Consider the following 24,251-nt stretch of genomic DNA (forward strand, 5'->3'; position numbering starts at 1 on the left):
AAAGATTTAAACCAACTAATGCTTTAAATGCTGGTTTACATACTGTGTGTTAATTTATAATTACCAACTTTGTCCTAAGCTCTGTCTACACTAGATGTGGCAAAAAATGTGATGCGCCCAAATAAGGTATTCCCAAATGTGGTAGTGATATGACATCATCGTATCCATATATGGGCACATCACACTTTTTTTGTCACATAAAGTTTGAACTTTATAATCTAATTTCATTATTAGGGATGTACATATGATTTCAGAACCATCGCGAGATTAAGGATATCGACTAGGCTCGCGCTAACCGCTCGCCAATTCGCCAATGGCGACTGGAGTCTCCATTTGGCGAAAATAATTATTGCCTCGTTCGCCAAATTGGCGAAAATACATTTCCAAGCCTAGGCCTAGCCTGGTCGGCGTGACTTCTTATGGGAGCGAGAATTCGCCACACTTCGGTACTTTCTGACTCGGGTACACTTTTTACCACAACAGCATTTTATGTGACGACGTCACGATCGCCGTGTTCATTTTTTTAGTTCTGTTTAAACATGCGCAGAGCGTGCCTCGATGACGTTTTAATGACACACAGTTAATGTGATTGGTTCGTGGCCGGTCGTCGTCGACGTGATGATGAGCGAATAAAAGGGGAAGTCCCTATTCTTCGACGTAGAAAATGAACTTCGAGAAGAAAATGTAAACAGAAACATGTGGACGAATACTTCCGTAAACGAGGCTGTTCTGTTATTTAAAAAGGGGAATTTTAAATTTAACAAAGTAATTACCTCAATAGTATAATGTTAACATGTTTAATTTTATTTCCCTTTCGATTATTCTAACCGAAAGTTGCGCTTTAAATTGAATAGCTAAGAAACAACGTATACTACAACGGCAACCCTGGCCAAAGCGCGTTTCGGCCGCCTTCATAGAATGGGTTACGGCCGCTGCATAGCAAATTCAAAGCTTCTTAAATTTCTGTGGTACATTTCTTCCTAACGTACTTGTTTTACATAATAGATTGATAAATATTCCACTTATTAAATAATTTAATAAATCGGTAAAATTGACGTTTCGAAGCAAGTATTCCATGATGAGAGGCGACATTTTTCGACATGCCTCGTGTGCGGTGAATACTAGTTCAGAAAATGGAACAGTCCACTGTGCGGGGGTTATCCAATCATTAATTAACGCGCTAATACCTAGGCGACGGTAATTTAGTAATAAGCGGAGAACTGAATCCCCCGTAAGGAAAATGATAAACACTGATATTTATGGTAGGGATTATTTTTTTCAGTGGTTGGTCTTGTTGGCTTCTTCGCACCAGGTCCACGCAAAGTCAAATAAAACGATGTGGTTTATCAAACAGAAATATAAATTAGCTTTAATTCATTACTAAATTAGCCAGATTTTGATAATGAGAAAGGCTAAAAAATTGTTATCGGTAAAATTGACATATGAGGCGGATGTACATAATAATAATAACCAATTTACATATCAAAATAAAGAGTATTTAAAGCCTGATAACATGCAACAAAAATTACTCCACCACCTATTATGGACCTCGTGCGATCGGGTGCGAAAATGGGTAGGTGTTTTCCGAAGTTATTTTTAGCGCGCAGATTTCGGCTCGCCGGCTTTTGTACCTCATTTTTAACTCGTGTTTTCTATTAAAATATTTAATAAACATAGATTAAAAATATATAAAAATAATCCCTTAAACAAGATCTTTCCAGGCATATAATTTTTATTCTCATGGGTACATAAGAAATAGTATATTTTTAACTTCAAAGACACGTCACTTTTTGAAATTTCACGAACGTGTTAAAATCGCGGTAACGAAAACCAGCTTCATTGGGATAAATAATAATAATATAAATGTAAAAGAAGTAAAATAACAAACAAATACATGCATTATTTATTTAATAAACATTTTTGCGAATTTTTATGGTTTTTTAAATTTGGCTAAAGGATTTTCAATTTGGCTAATGTTTTTCAAAACCTTTCGCCATTTTGGCGAACGAAAATTTGACCTTAGCGCGAGCGTAGGATATCGATGCATGCACTAATTTCATAGTAACCCTAACCCTTATTGTAATCGAAGCATGAGGCAGTATTAAAGCATTTCTTCTTAAAAGCAAAAGTTTATTAAAGCATAGTTATGAACCAGCTCGATTTGTGTGGCATTTCAAAGTGATTTTTAATGAAACATGCATTTTGTACAAACACATGTGATGATCACACATTTGTCATGCATTTATCAAGTCTATGCATGACTATTTTGTATACTATTTGAGAGGAAATGTACTCAAATTTATTAAAAATATAAAACAGTTAAAAAAATCTGGAATAAAATACAATGGCGCGGTGGTGTTGTTATCATCTATGGCCGCCACAACAGTTTACATGCGAATCCGACCAGCCCTCTTTCTTGCACACGCTTGTTGAAACAAAAATGAAGAAAAAATCTAAAAGTGCCAAATTTGTCTAGACCCTACAGGGGGTCCTAGAATTACCTGTCACCCACCTCGCCCCCCCCCCTCCCCCTTAAAAAATGTCATTTCAAATCTCTCAGAGTCAATAACCCCATTTACACTTACAATTTGAGCTGGCCCTGGGTTGGCAATCAATAAGTCTAAAAACTTTATAAAGTTAGGCAAGCCCTGGGCCGGATGCAGACCTGGACCACCTCTTGAGGTGGTTCCAGTAGCGGCTTTTATGTTTGGGCTGGCTTATGCAGTGAACCGTGACCAATGGCTTAAGAAAATGTAAATTAATCCTCAGGTTTTGCGAACGCAAGTGTACACACGCTAAGAACAGGCTTGAAAAACTTGTACCCGATCCTGGAGCGTCACAGGACCCAATCATAATGTGAAATAGGGTCTATTTATGTTAAATTACAAATTAATTATTTTATGTGTTTTTAGTTACCATCAGATCAAGTTCTTGCGTCTATTGATCGTGCAATGGAGTTCCTTCATATAGCAGCAACCAATAAGAATGGGGTTTACACAACTGAACAAAGAAAAAGCTTACAGTTAAGTGTGTTAAGTTAACCAAGGCAATCCTAACAGTAGGATGCTGAGCTCTGGAGATCAAAGGGTAGTAACAAAGTGCGAGGCAGCGAGGCACGCGAGGCAGGGAAGGCATGCGAGGCAAGTCAGAAATTTATGCGAGGCATCGTTTTACCATCATCAAAAAATGCGAGGCATCATTTTATCATTTCTCAAAATTGCAAGGCAGGAAATCACCGAAATTGAAGTAGCCTAGGCCTAGGCCCGCTAGGCTAGCTTCCTTTTGCACCTGCCTTGTAATTTAACCAAGGCTTTATCCTGAATACCACAGCTTAGAATTAGTAGGCCTACTTTAATGAAGAAAAATCACATAAAAGTAACACTAAATCCATTAAATTGGTGATTTTACAGACGTTGTTTTTCTCGCATTTCGCACACTCAATGTTCAATATTTTGGTTTCTATGGAACGCCAAAAGAAAAAAATTAATTAGAGGGCTAAAAACTCTGTGGAATCCATTTATATTTAACGCATTATTTGGTGAAAATCAAGTACAATTTCAATAGATTTTGTCACTGTCAGTAAGGAAAAATGTTACTGTTGATAATGTACACGGTTTCGTTAACCTTTTAAATAAAATAGAAAAATTCATCATAATATCCTTAGTAGGATGTCCTAGGTCTAGACTAGGTAGTGATGTTGATTTAGGATCGATTATTATTCTTTGAAAACAGAACAGTATCAGCAGTAACATATTACAACATTTTTATTGACAAATTAACAAATATATTGAAATAAAACGGGGTTTTCACCAATAAATGCATGAGAAATCGACGCATTCCACTGAGTTTTAGTCCTCTATTATCGTTGCTCTTTTGGCGCTCCATAGAAACAAAAATATTGAACATTGAATAAGTGAAATTCGCCAACAGTGTGCGAGAAACACGCCTGTAAAATCATTAATTTAAGGATTTATTTGTTACTTTTTATGTGATTCTTTCATTAAAGTACTCATGAGGTATACTTCTAAGGTGTGGTATTCACACGATAAAGTTAGTTATCAAATTTGGAGTAAAAATACAAGCGAAGGAAACTAGCGCCAGGTTTATTCAGGCCCGTAGCCAGGGGGGGTTTTTATGGTTCGGGCGAACCCCCCTTTACAGCGAACCCCCCTTAACCAACTGCGAACCCCCATCCCCGACATGCCCAATACCTCACCCTCATCTCCAAAAATCCTCCAAATACGTGCCCCACAGTACAAAAAGTTGTTTGTAAATTGAAAAATTCGTAAACTTGTTCGTGAACCTTCTTCTCTGTATGAGCGTCAACTAGTGATACGTGTCTGTAAATTTCTAAAAGCTGCAAATGAATTGCCGATTTTAACCTGAAAAATAAATGTTTGGTCCCTGCATGTAACATGATATTGACGCGTCTCATAGCGAGCTGGCGCACGAACGATTCGTACAAAGGACACCGCCAGACAACTGCGTACCTATAACCTAGATCACTGGCAGTCAGGCAGCATGCATAAATATAGCCTTCCGACGTACATCAGTATTTATGTGTGACTATGAAGTATAATGTATCATAGAGGATTATAGTGAATATTAATATTTTACACTATAATATCTATGGTATCAAGTACTGTAGTTCACATTATGGCATCCGATTATTTTTTTCTAGACCACCAGCCGATACGTACTAAAATGTATCAATATCACCTATTTACATATTTATATTCCTCAACAAATTGCTGTAAATAAATATTATAGATAGAGCTAGCAAATAGCATTTGCCTTCACCCAGTGTGCTTTTTTCGGGGCTGCTCCTAGATATACGTTCGCATTGAACTTGAACGCAAAACAAAATACGGAGTAAATGATCAAACAATCGGCGGTTCCGCACAGAGCACGCGCATCTAACATACGGCAACAAATAGTTATCGTCATTTAAATTATCGACGTGTTTGAGGAGGAGGAAAAAAGTACGATCTTTTTGCTCATTGGTTATATAGCATGCTGCACGAGAGTGTCTTTTCCGGCCATCTAGGGGTGTCATTTAACAAAATTCGCTTCGCATCAGGCTGGGGGGGGGGGGTTGACCCAAATATTTAGTGTCCGAACCCCCCCTTGACAGATCCTGGCTACGGCCCTGTTATTAGTACGTACATGGACAACAATAAATAAAAATCGTTCGTAATATACCTAGCTTACTAAAACAGGAATAGTGTATCATTATTAAATATTACACCAATTATTATTTTATCAAAATTGATTAAATTATTTTCTACATAGGCCTCTTATCTAGGTTAGGGCTAAGCATATTAGCTAAAGTTTAATTTTAGGCCTAGTATTACAATTGTCGGACGTAAGTCTTTTTTCACACGCGCTCCAGAATTCTGTCGCAATTTTTTTCTTTGCGGCATGTTATTGGATCGGCATATCAGTTACCTTTTATTCACCGCCAGTTATTGAACTTGTCCTGGCAATCGCTGTTCACCTTATTTGCGAGAGAGGTACACGTGTTTTTCCTAGAGAATGGAATGTCAAAAATGTCTTTGGCACGCCGCTCAGAGAGAAGTCTGTGCGTTGCTGCTGAAACCACGTGCTATAGGAGGGGAATGCACCACAATCCTCTGAGCTGAGGGCTGAATCATTCCGCTACCTGCTAAATAGTAAAGAGGGATTGTCCATCTCTCGGGTCTACCGGATCTAGGTGCAGGGGTGTGACAAAATATTATTTTCACTCTGCTATGTTCGAGAGACATGTGAGTGAACACGCTCGAAATGCCAACAAACATTGCAGTCATTTGATGAGTGTGTCGCTATAACAATTATTGTTTATCGAAAGTTGAAGACTGTCGTTCAGTTTTTTGAACCGTAGTTTGGGCACTTTTGTAAAAGTAAAATTTGACACGATATGACTTGAATGAAAAAACAATCGTTACATAAAAATAAACAACATGATGAGTGTATACACGAATCTATTTAGATACGCTTGTATCGATTGATTATTAGGCCTATAATATATCATAATAGCACGTTAAGATATGCCTCGCACCTTTTTGAAATTGTAAACTATATGCCTCGCATGCCTCGCTGCCTCGCACTTTGTCAACACTCGAGATCAAAGGGTTTATCTGTGGCTGCGACACAATCAGTTCCACACGTCTTAACAGACACAGCGCGCCGCAGACAATGTACATTGTACAGTATTGTTGGTATTTGTCGCAGCCAGACATAAGATCAAAGTTCCTATGTTGGCAAGGCAAGCTCAGTGTCCTGTTGTTAGATTGCCTTAGTTAGTAATAAGAATAATAATAATGTTCAATTTATATAGCGCAAATTGCAGGGCACCTCTACTAAGTGCTGAATAATCAACAGAAAATGTGAAAAGCACTAATTAATTAATAAGTTAATTAATTAGCCACACAGAGTAGTAACTATCACGTTGAACCAGTTACTGTTTCTGGATTGAATCAGGTCAGGGGTCATCAACAGTTTTCCATTGTAGGCCTATAGTCCAGTCCCTAAGGGGAAATGATGTTACCATAGCGGATACAAGTGTGCCCTTTGGCATGTTGATAGAACATGATATGGAGATACCAAAACAAAGTTACTGGAAATCTGATTTGACCTCTGTGACCTCTGACCTCAATTTTTATATTTCTATCTTAAACAGCCATATCTCCGCAACGGGTTTGAAAATTGAAATGATATTGGTGTCAAATAGATCAGAGGGTACATATTTATATTCGCTCTAATAGAACTTTTTTCAAAAAAACGACCGGAAATGTAATTTCTCAATGTCTTGACCTTTGACCTCGGCTTACTATATCTCAATAACTACTGGTCAAAATTTCTTGAAATTTGTTTCAAATTGTTAAGAGCATACATATTTATATATACTCTAATTAAACATGTTCTTCCAAATCCACAGAAAATGTCATTTACTGACCTTTGACCTTTAATGTTTAAATATGTCTGTATCTCTGTAACCAAATGTCATAAAAAGTTCAACTTGGTGTCAAGATGTTCAAAATGTAAACATTTATATTAGCTCTAATAGAAGATGTTATCATATTTTTACTGGAAATGCCAGTTTGAGGTATGACCAGGATATACTGTTAAGCGTGCGTGTGTCATACTTATAATAATATACCTAAAATATAGATTTAATGGACCAGAACTACATTCAATATCCTATTTAGCCTTTTACAATTTTCTTAAAACTTAATGTTTAATTTAATTTCAATATATAATCCCATCACATGGTAGGCCTACACCGTAAGAGCAACACTTAATATCAACAAAAAATTAGATAAACTTAAAGTTAAATAACATTAATTTAAAAAAAAAGAAAGAAAATCAGGATCTTAAAGAAAGAAAAGAAGAATTAACCAATGCGATTTGATACTCATAAAACATGACCTAATTATCAATTAATTGCTTGAAGTATGCTGAAAAAATAAAATGTTTGAAACAGTGAGGAAAAAGCGAAGAAAAGAAAAACATATGTTTAAAATATTAGAAATCTGAAAAGGATCAAAGACAAATTAATTACAAAGCTGATTTCTTTTCAACAACATACTGTAGTGGAATATAAAAGGAAAATAAACCAGTGAGCAGTCAAAATTACCATCTTGGCTTGATGAGGCAATAACACATCCAGCTCATAACACTATACAGCAAAATCTTTGAAACCAGAAGAAATTAAGAGAAGCAATGATAATTATACTTTAATCCACAAAAACATGACAAAACTGACATCAACCATTACCGACCAAACGAACATTATCACATGTACACAAATAATTTACAAAAGTAATCAAAAAACAAAATCAGAGACCGACTAGAAGTAAATAAACCAATATATAAGGCTTTATACAGTAGGACCATCTTATACAGTTTGTCAATCAACTAAAATAAAAAGGAAATGAATATCACCAAATCTTTGATTTAGAGATTATCAGAAAGCATTTGACTCAATAAAACAGGCATTACCATATTAGAGGGAAATATTATACCTCAACAAATATTGATTACGATCGTTCAAAGAGAAGTTAAGGAAGATTAGTAAGACAAGGCGACACTTAAGATCTTCACTGCATTGGAAGAGGTGTTTAATCAAAGAGCTAATCTAAAAAATAGAGTAAATATCACTTTAAAGACAAAATAAACAGTTAATTTAACCAAAATCACATTGACTTCCAGCCTATTTTTTGCTTTGAATTACAGTTTTTTTGGGTATGCACTATATCATTTTTTTTTCAATCCAATTTTTGGTGAAACTATTGTGTGACATTAAAATTGCATATTCAACAAAAATGTTTGTCAAAATTACTTTTGTCAGGGGGAAAATAAGTATATCTTTAATAGCATGTGATATTATTAGCAAATATTTCAAATGTAGTTTTAAAACTTTCCCATTACAAACAATTGCCATAATTCTGATAACATTACAATACACCCATCCTCTGGGACTTATTTTCATCCACCCCAACCCCCTCCCCTCTCTCGATCTCTTTTTATAGATTATTAATTGCTAAATATATGCAAAACGATGGGTCATATCTCAAAATGACATTTCCAATTGAATTCTGACAAAATATTTTGTTAGAGCAAATATAAATGTGTATATTCTAAACAATTTGACACCAAACTGAACTTTTTAGGACAAATAGTTACCGAGATATTGACATATTCAAACATTAGAGGTCAAGGGTCAAAAAAGCTTAATTTATGGTAATTTTTTGAAAAAAGTTTCTATTAGACTAAATATTAGATTTATTTTCTTAACATTTTGAGCCCATTTTCAAATCTCTGAGATTGCGTGTTATTGAGATATTAGGCAATCAAAGTCAAAGGTCAAACTGAAAAATAAAGCCTTAGCGGCCATTTTTGTACAATTTTTTTCATTATAGCGAATATAAATATATATCTTCCAAGCATTCTGAAAAAAAAATTAATGTAAAATGTCCCTGCGTTGTCAAGATATGGCAATTTTTAGTTATATAATAGAAAAATAGAAAAATTGAGGTCAGAGGTCACAGAGGTCAAATCAGATTTCCAGTAACTTTGTTTTGGCATCTCCATACTATACTCTACCAAACTGCTATATTGAAAAATTTGTATCCAGTCTGGTAACATCCCACCCCTTTTTCTCCCCTTAGGGACTGGACTACTATATTTAATTTACAAATAATCTTGCCAGCCACTTTTAGCAAACAGAGTGTCTTAGTGCTGCACTCGTCCATACTTAAGCTCTGTCTACACTATCAAACTAATTTGACAAAAAAAGTGTGATTTGCCCAAATATGGTAGTAATATGACATCATCATGTCCATATTGGCACATCACATTTGTTTGTCGCATAAAGTTTGATAGTGTTGACAGAGCTTTGGTTGAATCTCTTTCAATGAAAATGTTGCTCCTTATTCAACATTAGCATAATATTTCTATGTTAGTAATTAGTATACTTTATTATTACTTTTGTTAGTGTAACTTAGTAACCTATGTATACTTTACAAACTTGCATACATGCCAACATCTGAATTAAAAAAATCGGGAAGTGGTGTTTTTTTTAGGTCAACAGCACCCTCTATCTATTATCGAGAGGTAAGGAGTGCAGTGTGTAACGTCACAAACAGTATTGCGTGGTGGCTATGTGAGGGGAATCCCTTTTCCGTTGTGAAGAAAATAAAAAATTGATGACCGCAGATGGTCATACAATGGTTTAAATATCATAAATTTGCTTGTGTAAGAAAGAAAACCACACAAATACATCAAAATTCAGTTATCTTTGTAACCCAGAGAAAATGTGGAAAACCGGGAGCACAATATTAGGCCGGAAGACAAGTCTAAAATACTGGAGTCTCCCGGCCAAAACGGGAGTGTTGGCATGTATGAAGTTGTATGCAGAAGGGCCTTACTAATCAATTTTAATCTTTTTGTAGGAAGCTTGTTGAACATCGTCAAACCATCATGCGTAAACAGCTAGGTGAAAATGTACCTCAACCAAAAAGAGTAGCACCAGCAGTGTCCCCTAGCCAACTATCATCCTCTCAACAAACTCGAAACTCATTTACAAAAGACAACACGCCTCCGACGTCACCACAAAACTCACCTGTCAAACGAGCATCTAGTACTAAATCAATTAAAGCGCCCTCACCTCCAGCGCAACAAGTGCAATCTGTAATCCCCGTTCCACCTCCAGACTCAACGTCGCAATCGTCAACATCGCAGCCTGTTGATGCTTCCACGAGTCCTATGCCATCGCCCGTACGAAAATACCGAGCACAATTATCACCACGTGAACTTGCATAGTCACCAACCATGGAGTCGTTGATTAGTCCAACACACAGAGCGCGCTCAGACAGTGCAATAGCTTCAAATCTTGGTCCTGAATTAGTTGAAATGGTGCGAGTTAACACAAACCTCAGTTTTAATAAATCTAAAGTGGCTGTTGCCATGGTGTTGAATCATGTTAAAGATTCCGTGCCAAGTGTTGCCATGGTAATGGAGAATATTATAAAAACATTGAATACAGTAAGTTAATCAAAATGTTTATTTTTCAATTATATCAGTTATATTTACTTATCGTTATATTTATTTACATAATTAATTTTTTTTTTTTTTTCATTTCATTTATTTCAATATCATTATCGTAGCCTTAGCTGAATTACGAAGATATTTACATTTGTTCAATATTAAAATTTGTATAACAGTATAAAACCAATGATAATTATATATAAAAAAGAAGGCAAGTTACACAAGAAATACAATACAGGAACATTCAAAAAGTTTAGCTTAAAATATTAAAATAGAAAAAAAAAAAAAAACACCTAAAAGCATCAATAAGAATCGCAAAGCTGTACTGGGTGATATATACTGTTTATTCATTTAGAAGCGAGATAAGGTATGGTATTGCACTTTTTCTATTTGAGGGTAATGTCAGTACAGTCAACTCTCCTAATACCGGACACCTTTGGGCTTGCCAAATATGCCTGGTTTTCCGGAAATTCTGGTATTCGGAATGTGTTTTTATTGGTAAAAATAAATTGTGGACCTTTTGAACTTCAAGAAAAATCTGGTATTGGAAGAGTTTCTGGTGTTCAGAGAGTCGACTGTATACAGATTTTCTTTCTCCTATCAAACTACTGTAAACATCCCGAGTCACTGTTTAAAGATCAACCTCATAATAATAATAGCATATGATTGCTTGTAAAGCTAAATTATCAACTGTTGTATATTATTAATAATATTAATATATCATATTTCCCAAGAGAGTTCCTATTTGTACAGTTAGTTAGTTTACAGAAACAGTTATTTCTCAAACAATATTTGATGAATGTCCTCATAATAATATTCAACATCCAACAATATTTTGCTTAGTGGTATGAATTACAGTATATTGGCATACTGTATCAAAAAATCATACCAAGTATACAATACCATGTTAATTATGATACCATAGATGATCTAGACGGCAGCTGTTCAGCCCTCTTATCCCTAAAGATAGAATACAATGCAAAAGATAAAGGTTCAGCACTTTATTAAAGGACAACTTGACCGAGGACCATTTTTTAACAACGTATTAGAGATGTACATATGATTTCAGAACCATCGCGAGATTAAGGATATCGATGCATGTACTTGCCGTACAGCCGTCACCGTAATTTTATGTGATGTCACAGGTGCATCGAAAAATTTACGTCATGTGTTTTCTGGCAAAGTCTGGAAAATCGTGAACATTTCTAGTAAACACACTTCGTAAATAAATCATACGAAATGTTTTTTTTATTGTTTCTTTTGCGTATCTGGACTCATTTAGTAAATTTTTCGATGCACCTGTGATGTCACAGTAGTTTACGACGACGGCTGTACGGCGAGCGCGTGCGGCGATATCCTTAATCTCGCAATTGTTCTGAAATCATATGTACATCCCTAATACGTTGTAAAAATATGGTCCTCGGTCAAGTTGTCCTTTAACAATTTGTAGGCCCTTTAGAAACCTCTTTAAAGAAACTATACATTAGCAATGATTCGTTTCCATCTATTACGTAGTCAGGGGTATCTGTTGGAGGTGGACGGGATGAAGAGCGCCTCCAGGTGATTTTTTCTGAGCTGACAAGTTGTAAGGATGATGCGCAACAGAGAAGCTGGGCACTTCACGAGGATGAGTCTATCATTACGGAGTATTTAGAAGAACTTCTTTCAATATTGGTAAAGAAATTATTTTTAAGGCCACCAAAACTACAGATATAATAGAATACAGCCCAGTACAGCCAACCTTCTTGTACCGGCCTAGTAACGTTGCTACTATAGCTGTTAGCCACCAACGTTGCCTACATTAGGTTTTTTTTTTCCGGTATAAAAAGACTCAAAATACAACTCATAGTTGAAATGAAGAGCTTACATAGGAAAATGATAATTAACATAAAACCAAGTTTAACGTAGAAAAAACACATTAAGGCCTATGATACAGTAATGAACGGTTTAATTTATTTAAACTTAAATTTACTATAAAAATTGCACAAAGATCAACAGATAACATTAATTATTACAAATTCTTATAAATTTACAAATGTTGGCTTGATTGGCGATATTGTTAATTATATTAAATCTTAAAAGTCATTAAAAAATAATTACTTGCAAATAGTGGCATAACAGCTATGATGAAATGCTCACTGGCTAAACCCAGGAACCCCAGAGTTTAAAGACACCTTCCTTACAATTTGTGACGTTTTGTAAAAATAATGCATATATAATATTACTTTAAAAACATTAAACCAGGTCATTCCTTGTCTTAAATGTACGTTTTATGGTAAATTATGATAACAAGTGAGAAACAATGCACTACCTAAGTAGCTCACGGCGAATGACCTCTTGTGCACAGTATTTAGGCCTATAGCCTAGCTAGGCTTTGTTTTGTAGGCCTAGCTGGTAAACATCGGTAACGTACGAACATTGTACGCTAGCTATACCTATTCACATTTTTAACCATTTAAAGACGAAAAAAGTTATCGCAATAGGACTAATAGTATTATTTTTACATTAAATATAGTTTATGATCTTAAATTGAATCTAATAAACATAGGGCAGGTGTCTTTAAGGCGCTCCAGAGCAGGAGAAGTCCAATGCAACTATCAGAGTTCTTCGCCACCTGCATTAGGCCACTGCTTGTAAGGGATATCAAAGATCAACCGAGTTGTTAAAATGAATTTCTGACCTTTTGTTTCAATTGGTTATAAATTCATTTGGTTGATACTTTCTTTGTTTTAATTATTTTGTTGTTCTTTCATTAATTTAATCCATTTAAACTATCTAAAGCTCTGTCGACACTATCAAACTGTATGTGATTGTGACAAAAAATGTGATGTGCCCATATATAGACATGATGATGTCATATCACTTCCATATTTGGGAATATTACTGCTATATTTGGGCACATCACACTTTTCTAAATCTAAACTGGAAGTATTCTTTAATGTCCTGACAGAATGATGCTGATAAATGTGTTAGTGTGGGAGTTATCCGACAAGAGGAATTTGAGCCGCTATCAACTCTTGTACAATACTATCAAATGGTAACCAGAATATCAATTTGTTAAACTGTATGAATCAGTGTTATAATCATAGTCATTGATTTGTGTCACTTAGCAGCCATGTCCATACTGTGTTGAAGCACCGGTTCTCGGCAGATTACTAAAGTTAAACAACGTTGGGCCCGTTTGTGTACTGGATGGGAGGAAATGATAATAAATAATTTTTTAAGTTTTTACGAAAAGTTTAGAGAGAAGAAGAGTTAACAATACTGGTATCTAATTGATTCCATATTAAAAGTCCAGAAACATAAATAAAGTGGCAAGAACTAGTTAATCTTACGAAAGGAATAGTTAACTGAAACTTATCAACTAAAAAATAATGTTTTTTTAGTATGATAATCATGTTAAAGTATTTAATTTAAAGGTTTCTCCAAGTATAACAATGATACAATTTCTATTTTTTTTAAAGTATAATATATTTACTAGTGACCTAAACATAACGTTCTTGGAATATTCATTTTCTTTTATCTGAAATAATTTCTAGACAATTCAATTTTTATTTTGTTTTTGACCAGCACCTATTATCCATAATTGTCTCCCTTTGCCCATGAGTATAAATGGCTACTAACATTCAGGATGTTGGTTTTATTTATTTGTATCTTTACATGATAGTTATTCCTTAGAGAAGAAAGTAATTGTTTTATAATGTAATGTTTTGTTGAATGCAGTAAGTTAATACTATTATAATAAGTTGGTGTACTCACTGTTCTGTACTTGTGTCTGGTTTTGAGTACATAGTTTTAAAGATAAGAATTACTATATTGGTAATGTTTTATTTTCGGTTGTGATAAAATCAACTTCTGGTACTTTAAAGGAGCGCTACTATCTATACTGTTCTGTACTTGTGTCTAATTTTGAGACGTATATATAATAGTTTAAAGATAAGGATTACTATATTGGACATGTTTTATTTTCGGTTGCAATAAAATCAACTTCTTGTACTTAAAAGGAACGCTACTATCTAAACTGTTCTGTACTTGTGTCTGATTTTGAGACGTGTATATAAAGTTAAAAGATAAGCGGGTTACTATATTGGTCATGTTTTATTTTTGTTTGTGATAAAATTAACTTCTTGTACTTAAAAGGAGCGCTACTCTCTATGCTTTTGATGATATAGGTGGTTTTTTATATCAAGCACATTATTTAGTAAATGAAATAAATGACTAAATCTAGAAACAGCGAAGTAACTATATCTTTTTAAAGTTTACAGTAATTATTATAATCCAAAAATATATAATATAATATCTATGGCAAAATTTTAGATGGATATAAAAAAAAAAAAAAAAGCAGTGCTAGCATTGAAACATCGATCTTTTTAAATACAGTAGAGATACATTGTTGTAGCTTCATTTTCTTATTCTTTAATCTTGATAAAAATAATTCTTGGATATTAAATGTTTGCTCAATTCCTCTTCACTTTGTGGTTACTAACACTTGAGGATATACAGTAAATACTTAACAATTCTTCCTTACAATTTTCCAATAAAAAAAACAACAAAATGTACTTCAAATAGTTATTGAAACTTCTTCTCTAACTTAATAAATAAAGAGGTTTACACCGGGCAAATGGGCCCGTATTCATTAAAGGTGATCAATTTTAATCCTGGACATATTTTATGATTTGAAATATCATTTTGAAATTTTAATTTTTCATTTTTATAATTTAAATAAAGACCTAATTAAAACCTATAGTTACATTGTTGCCCACTAATATAAGTAACAAAAATATTACACCAAAACAATTCCCAGACTGGGAACACTAAGGATCAATTTTTGGAAATAAGGTTGTCACTCAGATATTAGGTAAATTTTTGAGATTTTTAGCTTATTCCATAATTATAAGAAAACTAAATAAGTTCAAAAATTCCAAAATTATGAAATTTAGCTAACAACTCATAAATATGCATGATATGGTAATGACTTCCACACAGAGAAGATCCTATCTGTCTCCAATATTAATAAAGCGCCAATTGCTCGTTTTGTAAGTGGAGATATGATATTTGTGTTTTCTCCTCCATTTCCTCCTAGGAAACAAGGACAAGTATACGGCTTCTGTTACTAAAGGTTTTTGGCTGTATATGTTCGTTAGACATGTTCGCCCTCTCTTATCTGCTGACGTCGGTGCTACCGTTTGAGATTGCTCGTGATACGATGACTGACACAAAAAATATCCAAAAACTCTGCTTCTCTGCTCTAGTACTTACAATGTTATTTTCACAAGAGGAATCAATCCCATATACGCACTATGGTTAGATTGTTTCTGTGTTTTTTGTGGTTTTTTTTTACTATATTTTAATGAGGGTGATCCATCTAGCAATTGCTGATCATTTGTGATCCTAGAGCCCCTTTCTCACAGAGCTGTGTGCCAGGAATATTGCGGGAATATACCATTACCATGTCGGTATGGTTTTCAGTGAGAACGGGTCGTCTTGGCATTATACCGGCATCGACATGACCTGCTTTAGAAATAGTAATAGTCTAGGGATATTCCCCGCAATGCCAGACGGGCATTCTGTGAGTACGTAATCTGTGACTTATAATTCGCCGCCATATATCGCTAGACAAAAATAATAACAATAAAGGATGCCCTCATTTATTAATTTGTCAGATACTTTATATTGGCCGAATATGCCCGACTCCTTTCTCACAGAAAACTGGTATATTCCGGTTTTTCCGGCACGATAGTCCGATGAGAATGGATGCCGGTAACGATACCGGCACGACGCCAGCATAATACCGGTAATATTGCAAGCACATCTGTGAGAAAGGGGCTTGCTTTAGAGGTTCACAAGACAAACATATGCACAAGATGCTCTACAAAAACAAAGTCTTATGACAAAACTTTGGGAGTGGGGTTGTAATTTTGTCTGATATGTGACAGGACTTGAACCCAGGACTCTTGGAGTGGTAGCCAAGCATCAATTCCACTTCTAATATCTTATTAACAAGTTATATTTGATAGGGTCTTTGTGATAGATATACAGTATATACTGTACATATTGTATATGGCATATAATAGGCACAACTCGGCACTATAAGCGTATGCATCATGTCATAGGATGGCGTACATCAACTTTTTACGATCGAATGTTAACGTACATGCACGTTTAACAAGTGTTAATTTCATTAAAATGATAAAAATGATCACCTATAATTCGTCAAAGTGACGAATTAAATTCTAGTTTATATATAGATTATCCAAATATGGTATGTCATGGACATAGTGTTTTTGCCATCGTTCACTGTGTAATCGTCCGTCTGCATTTCTAAGCATATAACAAATCATCACATTAATTTACAGTTAATAATCAATAATAACAAAGTAAACATACATTTTTAAAGCAATGAATATCCTTTGAATGATGTTTCAAAGATAGGTTGGTTGACGTTAGCCATACAACTCATTGAGTATGGTATGTTGGCATGTACAGCATTGTTCATGAGCATCGTTCCATTGGTTTCTATTGTGTGGGTACTTAGCATGTACAAAATATGGTAAACGTTGAGCTTGGCATTTCAGCCATTGCTTTACTGTACTGTTCAAATGGCTACCTGTATTGCTACGATAAATGACTGTTTTACTATTACGTACTACCTCTAGTCAATAAAAATAAAAAAACAAACATACACAATTTAACATACATTTGCAAAGTCATAGAATATCAGACTAATGCAATACAATTATTGTTTTATAGGGCTTAGCATAAAAATTACTTGTTTCTCCTTTTTTAAATTATTGTTTATCTAACATATGTTTTTAAAAGTCCATCATGTGTCTTGTACTTGATTACTGGTGGCACACTAAAAGGGATGAAGGCAAACTTTACGTCTCCGATCTTTGCCTAATTTTTTTTAAATGTTTTACTTTTAGTGTTTGTCTTAGAAGTCTTACGGGATACGTCTTCGCTTATATAAATACTGTTATTGTTTAGTGGATTGCCCTTCAATGTTTTCGCTGCTTGGCTTAGAACAAATTTGCCTGCCCACGTAGCTCAACAGTTAATTGGTCTTTGTCTCCTCGATGATGAGCGCCTTATTGGGATTCTGTGGGCTCGTTCCACTTCTAATGTTGACCCCATTCTCTAATTTCATGTGCGAAGTGAATACAAATTCTACAAATTCCTTGCACGATAAATTGCCTCCCTTCTCGTAATCTTCTGGTACGTTATGAATGATTATATTATTCCTCCTCGATCTATTTTCGAGATCGTTTTCTTTCTTTTCTAGATAGGTAATAGTATCTAAAGTTTCATTAACTGACTTACATTTGTTTGTATTGTCCTCCACTGATTTTTCCATGAATTCTAGCGATTGCGTTATCTTTGTGACGACTCCGGTGTTTTTTTTTACGTTTTCCTCAATTTTGGTCATCTTACCCTTCTAGATTATTGACTCGTTTAACCATCGACTCCAGTTTGTTTAGTATTAGGTCAAGTTTTGAAGAGAGTTATCGCATTTGACGGCTGATGTTCTGGTTCAGTTGAGCCGCACCCATATTTTATTCCGCTCCGAATCTGACCCTTGGCTGTATTGGCCAGGGGTGGACCTCAGATGATAGGTTATTTTGTCCTTTTTAGCTTTCGATTTTTCTATATTCAATAGAGAGTTTTACTTTCAGTGTACAATATGTAAATACGGCACTGATTTAGTTGTTTTTGAAAGGAGCGCTAAAAAAATGTGATGATTTGTGTCTTTACTGCATAGTAGCTTAGCGCCCTCTCAACCACTATTAAAAAAACTATTTCTTAATAATGTACAAAAAATGAAATGAATACCATCCCATTAATTACCGGTATGTACAGAGAAAGCTTGAGCGGAAATCGAGGGTTACTTTTGCCAACAAGACGAAGCGCGAAACAAATAAAAACGCAGCGTGAAACATCTGAAATGATATACAATTTCCTACAAAATGAAAAGACAGAATACATTATATATAACTATAACTAGCAGTAACCCGTGCGACGCACGGTCTTTAAACAGCTTTACATGGGCAAGTATAATAACAGCGCAATTTGATAAAGGTACTTTGACAAATTATTAAAATAAAAACAAATTGTATCAAGAATAAAATTGGGAACTACTGTATTTAAGGCCATTGGTTTGTAATACGCTATTCCTTCACTTCAATTATTATGTAGGCTAAAAATTAAAGCAATGGTACAGTGGATATGGAACTTTGACTTTACTTTTGACTGGAAAATAAAAGACGCTTAAGAAAAATTGTGCTGTATAAATTATTTTGGGTGTTTTTCGTGGTGTAATAATTATTTGATACGTAGAGATAAAAAAAAGTGGATAAAAATCGAATGAAAAAAACACATTGCTGCGGAAACACGAATTAAGTTTATTTATTTATATTTTATTTTTATTTCACTGGTTTTGATATTTTGCAATTTTTTTGTAAGGGAGATTTGTTACGTACTTGCTACTTTTGTAATTAAAGTGTGGTCTACCAGAAACCAGTGCTCCGCACGGTTTGCCTACCTTAATAATTATTCGCATGGCATGATTGTTAAGTATAATAAAAGCGTACTTTTCCCGGCCACAATATTTCTTTTTGTACATAAGTTGGGGGACCCCTCAAAAAATAAATATACGTCAGAAATGAGCTAACAATTCGCTAATACAAAGGTTTTCTGTCGAGCCGTCTGTATAGTCGAGTGGATTAGGCTATGGACTTTACATGTCGATGTAGGCCTATGTGGTTCTTTTTACTTTATAGTGAGAGAGTGATTATTTAGAGGGTTAGGTTTAGTTATATTTAGGAACTTAAGTAGTTCGGCTATCTTTCACATAAGGGGCCCCAACTTTTGTACGAAATAAAAATTTGCTTCCTGGCCCCTGACAAATTGTTTTTTTAAACGAACAAATTGTCAACAATTCAATTCGGAACTACTTAAGATTTTTTTTATACACGGAGTATTACTACTATTACTTTGAAATAGTTGTAAGCTACAAAATGAAAGCAATACTGGATTTGGGGTGGGCCTCAGAAAATGACAACGTGCATGAGCGGGACAGACTTCTCAGTCGGCAGAGATTAAAACTTTTTAATGATAAAATATGAATTGGTAAGTTATCGAATTAAGATGTGAAGTATTGGAATAATAACAGTGATGCGCTCGGACACAAACATTTTGGGTATATTTTTGTTGATATTTGATATTTAGCGGATTGGATTCCTTTGTGTGTTATTTTATTTACATTTGTTAAACAATGACACAAAACTATACATTTGTTTTGTGGAAACACGACACCTAGGCTATTGGATTCGTTTTATTTGTGTGTTTTTTTTTGTTTGTTCATTTACATTTTTTTCATGTGATTGTTTTTTATATTTTGTTGTGTGCATTTGTTCGTATCTTTTTTGCTAGTTTTATAATTACATTGTGGTTTAGTTTTGATTTTTAGCTTTAAACGGTGATACAATTAGTACACATGTCGCGGATTGAACTCGAACCTACTAAGCATGATATCAATGGTCACGGTGATTTCCTCACTGAGCCAAACCGTGATTTACAAAATACATTCTGTTCCATGGATAATTCATTAAAATTTCAACGGCGCGATCATTCGATGTCGGTTGACTAAAGATTGTTTATTTAAAGGCCCGGAATGGTATTTGTAGATCCGGCCATGGCGGTACACAACATAGGAGGTTGCGTAGTTTATACAGTGACGTAACATGGTCGCTGAGACGTCAAATTACTGCTATTTTTTTACTTTTTTTAGTGTTTATCCTTAAAATTCAGGAAAGTGACATAGCCTATCGTGTGTGGCCCCTCAATAAACATCAGTGTGCCAAATGTGATCATCAGGTACCTTTCAGTGGTTTTGGAGGAGACTTATTAGCATTATTAATAGATAAGATATAGATATTTACAAAGGCTCGGACATGTAAGAAGGGCCTTAAAAAACTGAATTGCTATATGTTAGACCACATTTCCATAAGTTTTCAAAACTCATCGAACCCTCTGCTAGTAGGCCTAATTAATAGGAGCGTATCGCCAAATCATTATAAAAAAAAAACATAGCAAGATGTAATTAATCAAACAACGGCCAAAGAATACCAACAAGTAATTTGGTTATTTTAATTACTATGGTGGTGGACTATGCTTAGTTTGAAACTATAGTGACCATTTTTTTTAGAAAGAAAGATAGAAAAAGTTGTTTTCATCTCCATGTTAATACCAAGGCACTTTTCAATTAAAAAATCTGTCCTAGTATTCTTGCAATGTCGTCACAGCTCCAGTTACAAACGGTGATACAAAGTGTCAATCATTTGACCAGTGAACAGCCCTCTGGTATGATAGTCTTTTTGAATCCATCCGTAAAACACATTATTCACTCACATCAGTCATTCCGCTAATGGTTGCGTCTAATGATGCATTCTATTCATATCTCTGCTATATTCTGTAACCGGCTGTCTGTCCCGTCGTACATCTCACCGCACGCAGTTTAGTATGTCTTCCCGAAAAGGGCATCAATATTATGTGTAGGCCTATTGGTAATTTGCCAATAATTAAATACGAAATATTATAATATAATATAATATTATTTACATCTGACCACAGAGCCTCGATAGCCAAACCAAACAATATTATAGGACTAAAAGTACAAAAAAATAACTTTAACGATTATATTTTCACAGCAATGATTTATTTAAATCAAATATTAATAAATGTTCACACAAAGTAAAGCTTGTGGTTCCCACAAGAGACGCAATGCAAGGAGGATAGGCCTATAGGTAGACACAAAGCAAGTGAGTTGACCAATCACACAAGCGACAGTAGAGTTCGATTAACCCATCGCTTGTAGGCTAATATTGGTTACATTGTTAACTTTGAATACTGATTTTATGTAAATGAAATACTTCTGCTGCTTTTTTTATGTGTTTTTTATACCGAAAAAAATAAAAGTACATAGGCTGGATGCAAGTGAGTTGACCAATCACAAAATACATCACTTGTGATTGGTCACTAACGTTGCTCTCTGTGCATTGCGTCTCTGTAGTGGAACCAAGCATAATGTACCAAGCATGCAGCAGTAATACTTGTTTTCACAGAATCTTCACCAGACTATACATTGATACGGTTATACCAATTAATCACAACATGATAAAGCAAACAAAGTTATAGATCAGGGTTGATGAAATATGTCATTATACCGGTACGCGTTTAATTTGTCCATTATAATGTTGTTGTTGTGGACAGTAAAACACCAATATTTATTTACTTTTATTCAAAAACTTTCCAACAGGAACAATGTTCCCACTTACAGGTGATGTTATATAAAAAATAAAATATAAAATATATATGTATATACTCAAAAGCACATTACTCCCATGACGGTATAATAATAATGGACAGGTTCACCAACCCTATGGAAATTACATTATTACATTAAATCAAAAACTCTTGTATGCTATAACTGTAACAATAAAATTCACAACAATTACATCAATATTTTTTAAAAGGCCAAAAAAATAAGTATTTAAGTTTTTTTATATTATATTAGATGAGAATAAAGGCGGCTTCTCTCATATAGTGGACCGACCACAGTGTACACGGCAAGTAAGTAGCCTATACTACCGTAATGTTTGTCTATTCGTCAGTATTGGTCATATCCGATATATTTTGGTACCAAAAACGTTAAATGAACGATAGAGGTCATAGGTCAATTATCACTAAATTACTGAATTTCCACTATATTAATATATATCTCGTCCAAACAAATATTGAAGCAGATTCATGTTTATGTTCATGTTAACACATTCGTTATATGCATACAGTATTATCAACTAAGGTATTAACATTAACACTTATTTAGCGATATACATTATAGATGATAAGCACATAATCAGCGGCGCTTCACATACTGTAATAATATTATTTGAAATAAAAAGGTTTTAATTGATTTTTAAATTATTAATTTATATAGATTATAGTAATCCATATTGTTAATGTTACTTGGCAAATTGCAACTGAAAATCAACGAAAACGAGCGGTCAGCAAATATCTTCGCATAACATCCGTTGCACGGCCAAACCGACCCCCTAGAAAAAGAAGCCTACACTATTTTAAAAATAAGCCAGATAATCCCAGGGGGGCTTTAAATCGATGGTGGGCCTCTTTTTGAAATTACCTTTTCAAAATAAAGAGTGGCTTCTTTTTGATTTGTTATTTCTTGGAGGTGGGCTTCAATCTTTACGAGGTCGGCTAGCCAACATCAGCTCTTGAAATTCGTTTTTCTTTAAAAAGGAATTTCATCAGTGGGGATCGAGATACAAACAAATAGTATTTGTTTTATATGGCCTATGAAATGTTCATAATAATAATAACTTTATCTTCATTTTAATGAAAAGCGATTATTAATTATAATAATATAGTACGGTATACTTTATCTATCAAATCTTACTTATAACTAATACAACATAACAACACTAATACAATTCACTAAACAACATCCATGTATAGGTATAATGAAATAAGCCAACATCAATTGAAATATAACAACATCGTATCTACCAAATCTTACATAAAACTAATACAATCCACCAAACTACATCCATAAATGTATAGGTTATATTAATGAAAAAGCCGAACACCAATTGAAATAAAAACTACATTTTATCTACTAAATCTTACATAAAACTAATACAATCCACCAAACTACATCGATAAATGTATAGGTTATATTAATAAAAAAGCCAACACCAATTGAAATAAAACACAATCTTATCTACCAAATCTTACATAAAACTAATAAAATCCACCAAACATCTTCGATAAATGTATAGATTACATTAATGAAATAAGCCAACATCAATTGAAATAAATACTACATTTCATCTACTAAATCTTACATAACAATAATACAATCCACCAAACTACATCCATAAATGTATAGGTTATATTAATAAAATAAGCCAACATCAATTGAAATAAATACTACATTTTATCTACTAAATCTTACATAACACTAATACAATCCACCAAACCACATCCATAATGTATAGGTTATATTAATGAAATAAGCCAACATCATTTGAAATAAAAACTAAATTTTATCTACTAAATCTTACATAACACTAATAAAATCCACCAAACTACATCGATAAATGTATAGGTTATATTAATGAAATAAGCCAACCTCATTTGAAATAAAAACTAAATTTTATCTACTAAATCTTACATAAAACTAATACAATCCACCAAACTACATCGATAAATGTATAGGTTATATTAATGAAATAAGCCAACATCATTTGAAATAAAAACTAAATTTTATCTACTAAATCTTACATAACACTAATACAATCCACCAAACTACATCCATAAATGTATAGGTTATATTAATGAAATAAGCCAACCTCATTTGAAATAAAAACTAAATTTTATCTACTAAATCTTACATAAAACTAATACAATCCACCAAACTACATCGATAAATGTATAGGTTATATTAATGAAATAAGCCAACATCATTTGAAATAAATACTACATTTTATCTACCAAATCTTACATAAAACTAATCCACCGAACTACTGTAAATCGATAAATGTAAATGTTTAATATTAATGAAAAAGCCAACATTATATACACTGAAATAAAACAACAACTTATCTACCAAATCCACCAAACTACAA

At 33.9% G+C, this 24,251-nt stretch overlaps 1 protein-coding gene across 2 annotated transcripts in view; it reads left to right on the forward strand.

Annotated features, from left to right (window-relative positions):
- The first annotated feature begins 10,343 nt into the window (after positions 1–10,343).
- Positions 10,344–24,251, forward strand: part of LOC140059168 (NCK-interacting protein with SH3 domain-like) — a 120,509-nt gene continuing 106,601 nt past the window's right edge. The window contains exons 1-4 of one of the 2 annotated variants that reach the window (XM_072105019.1): positions 10,344–10,545; positions 12,064–12,222; positions 13,499–13,585; positions 15,632–16,485. In XM_072105019.1, the coding sequence (XP_071961120.1) occupies positions 10,414–10,545; positions 12,064–12,222; positions 13,499–13,585; positions 15,632–15,856 (603 nt within the window). In that variant the 5' untranslated portion in view covers positions 10,344–10,413 and the 3' untranslated portion in view covers positions 15,857–16,485. Of the gene's footprint in view, positions 10,546–12,063; positions 12,223–13,498; positions 13,586–15,631; positions 16,486–24,251 lie in introns of those variants that run through there. The other variant, XM_072105020.1, reaches the window with a different exon arrangement.

Source organism: Antedon mediterranea, chromosome 9, assembly GCF_964355755.1.
Source record: "Antedon mediterranea chromosome 9, ecAntMedi1.1, whole genome shotgun sequence".
NCBI classification, from domain to species: Eukaryota; Metazoa; Echinodermata; class Crinoidea; order Comatulida; family Antedonidae; genus Antedon; species Antedon mediterranea.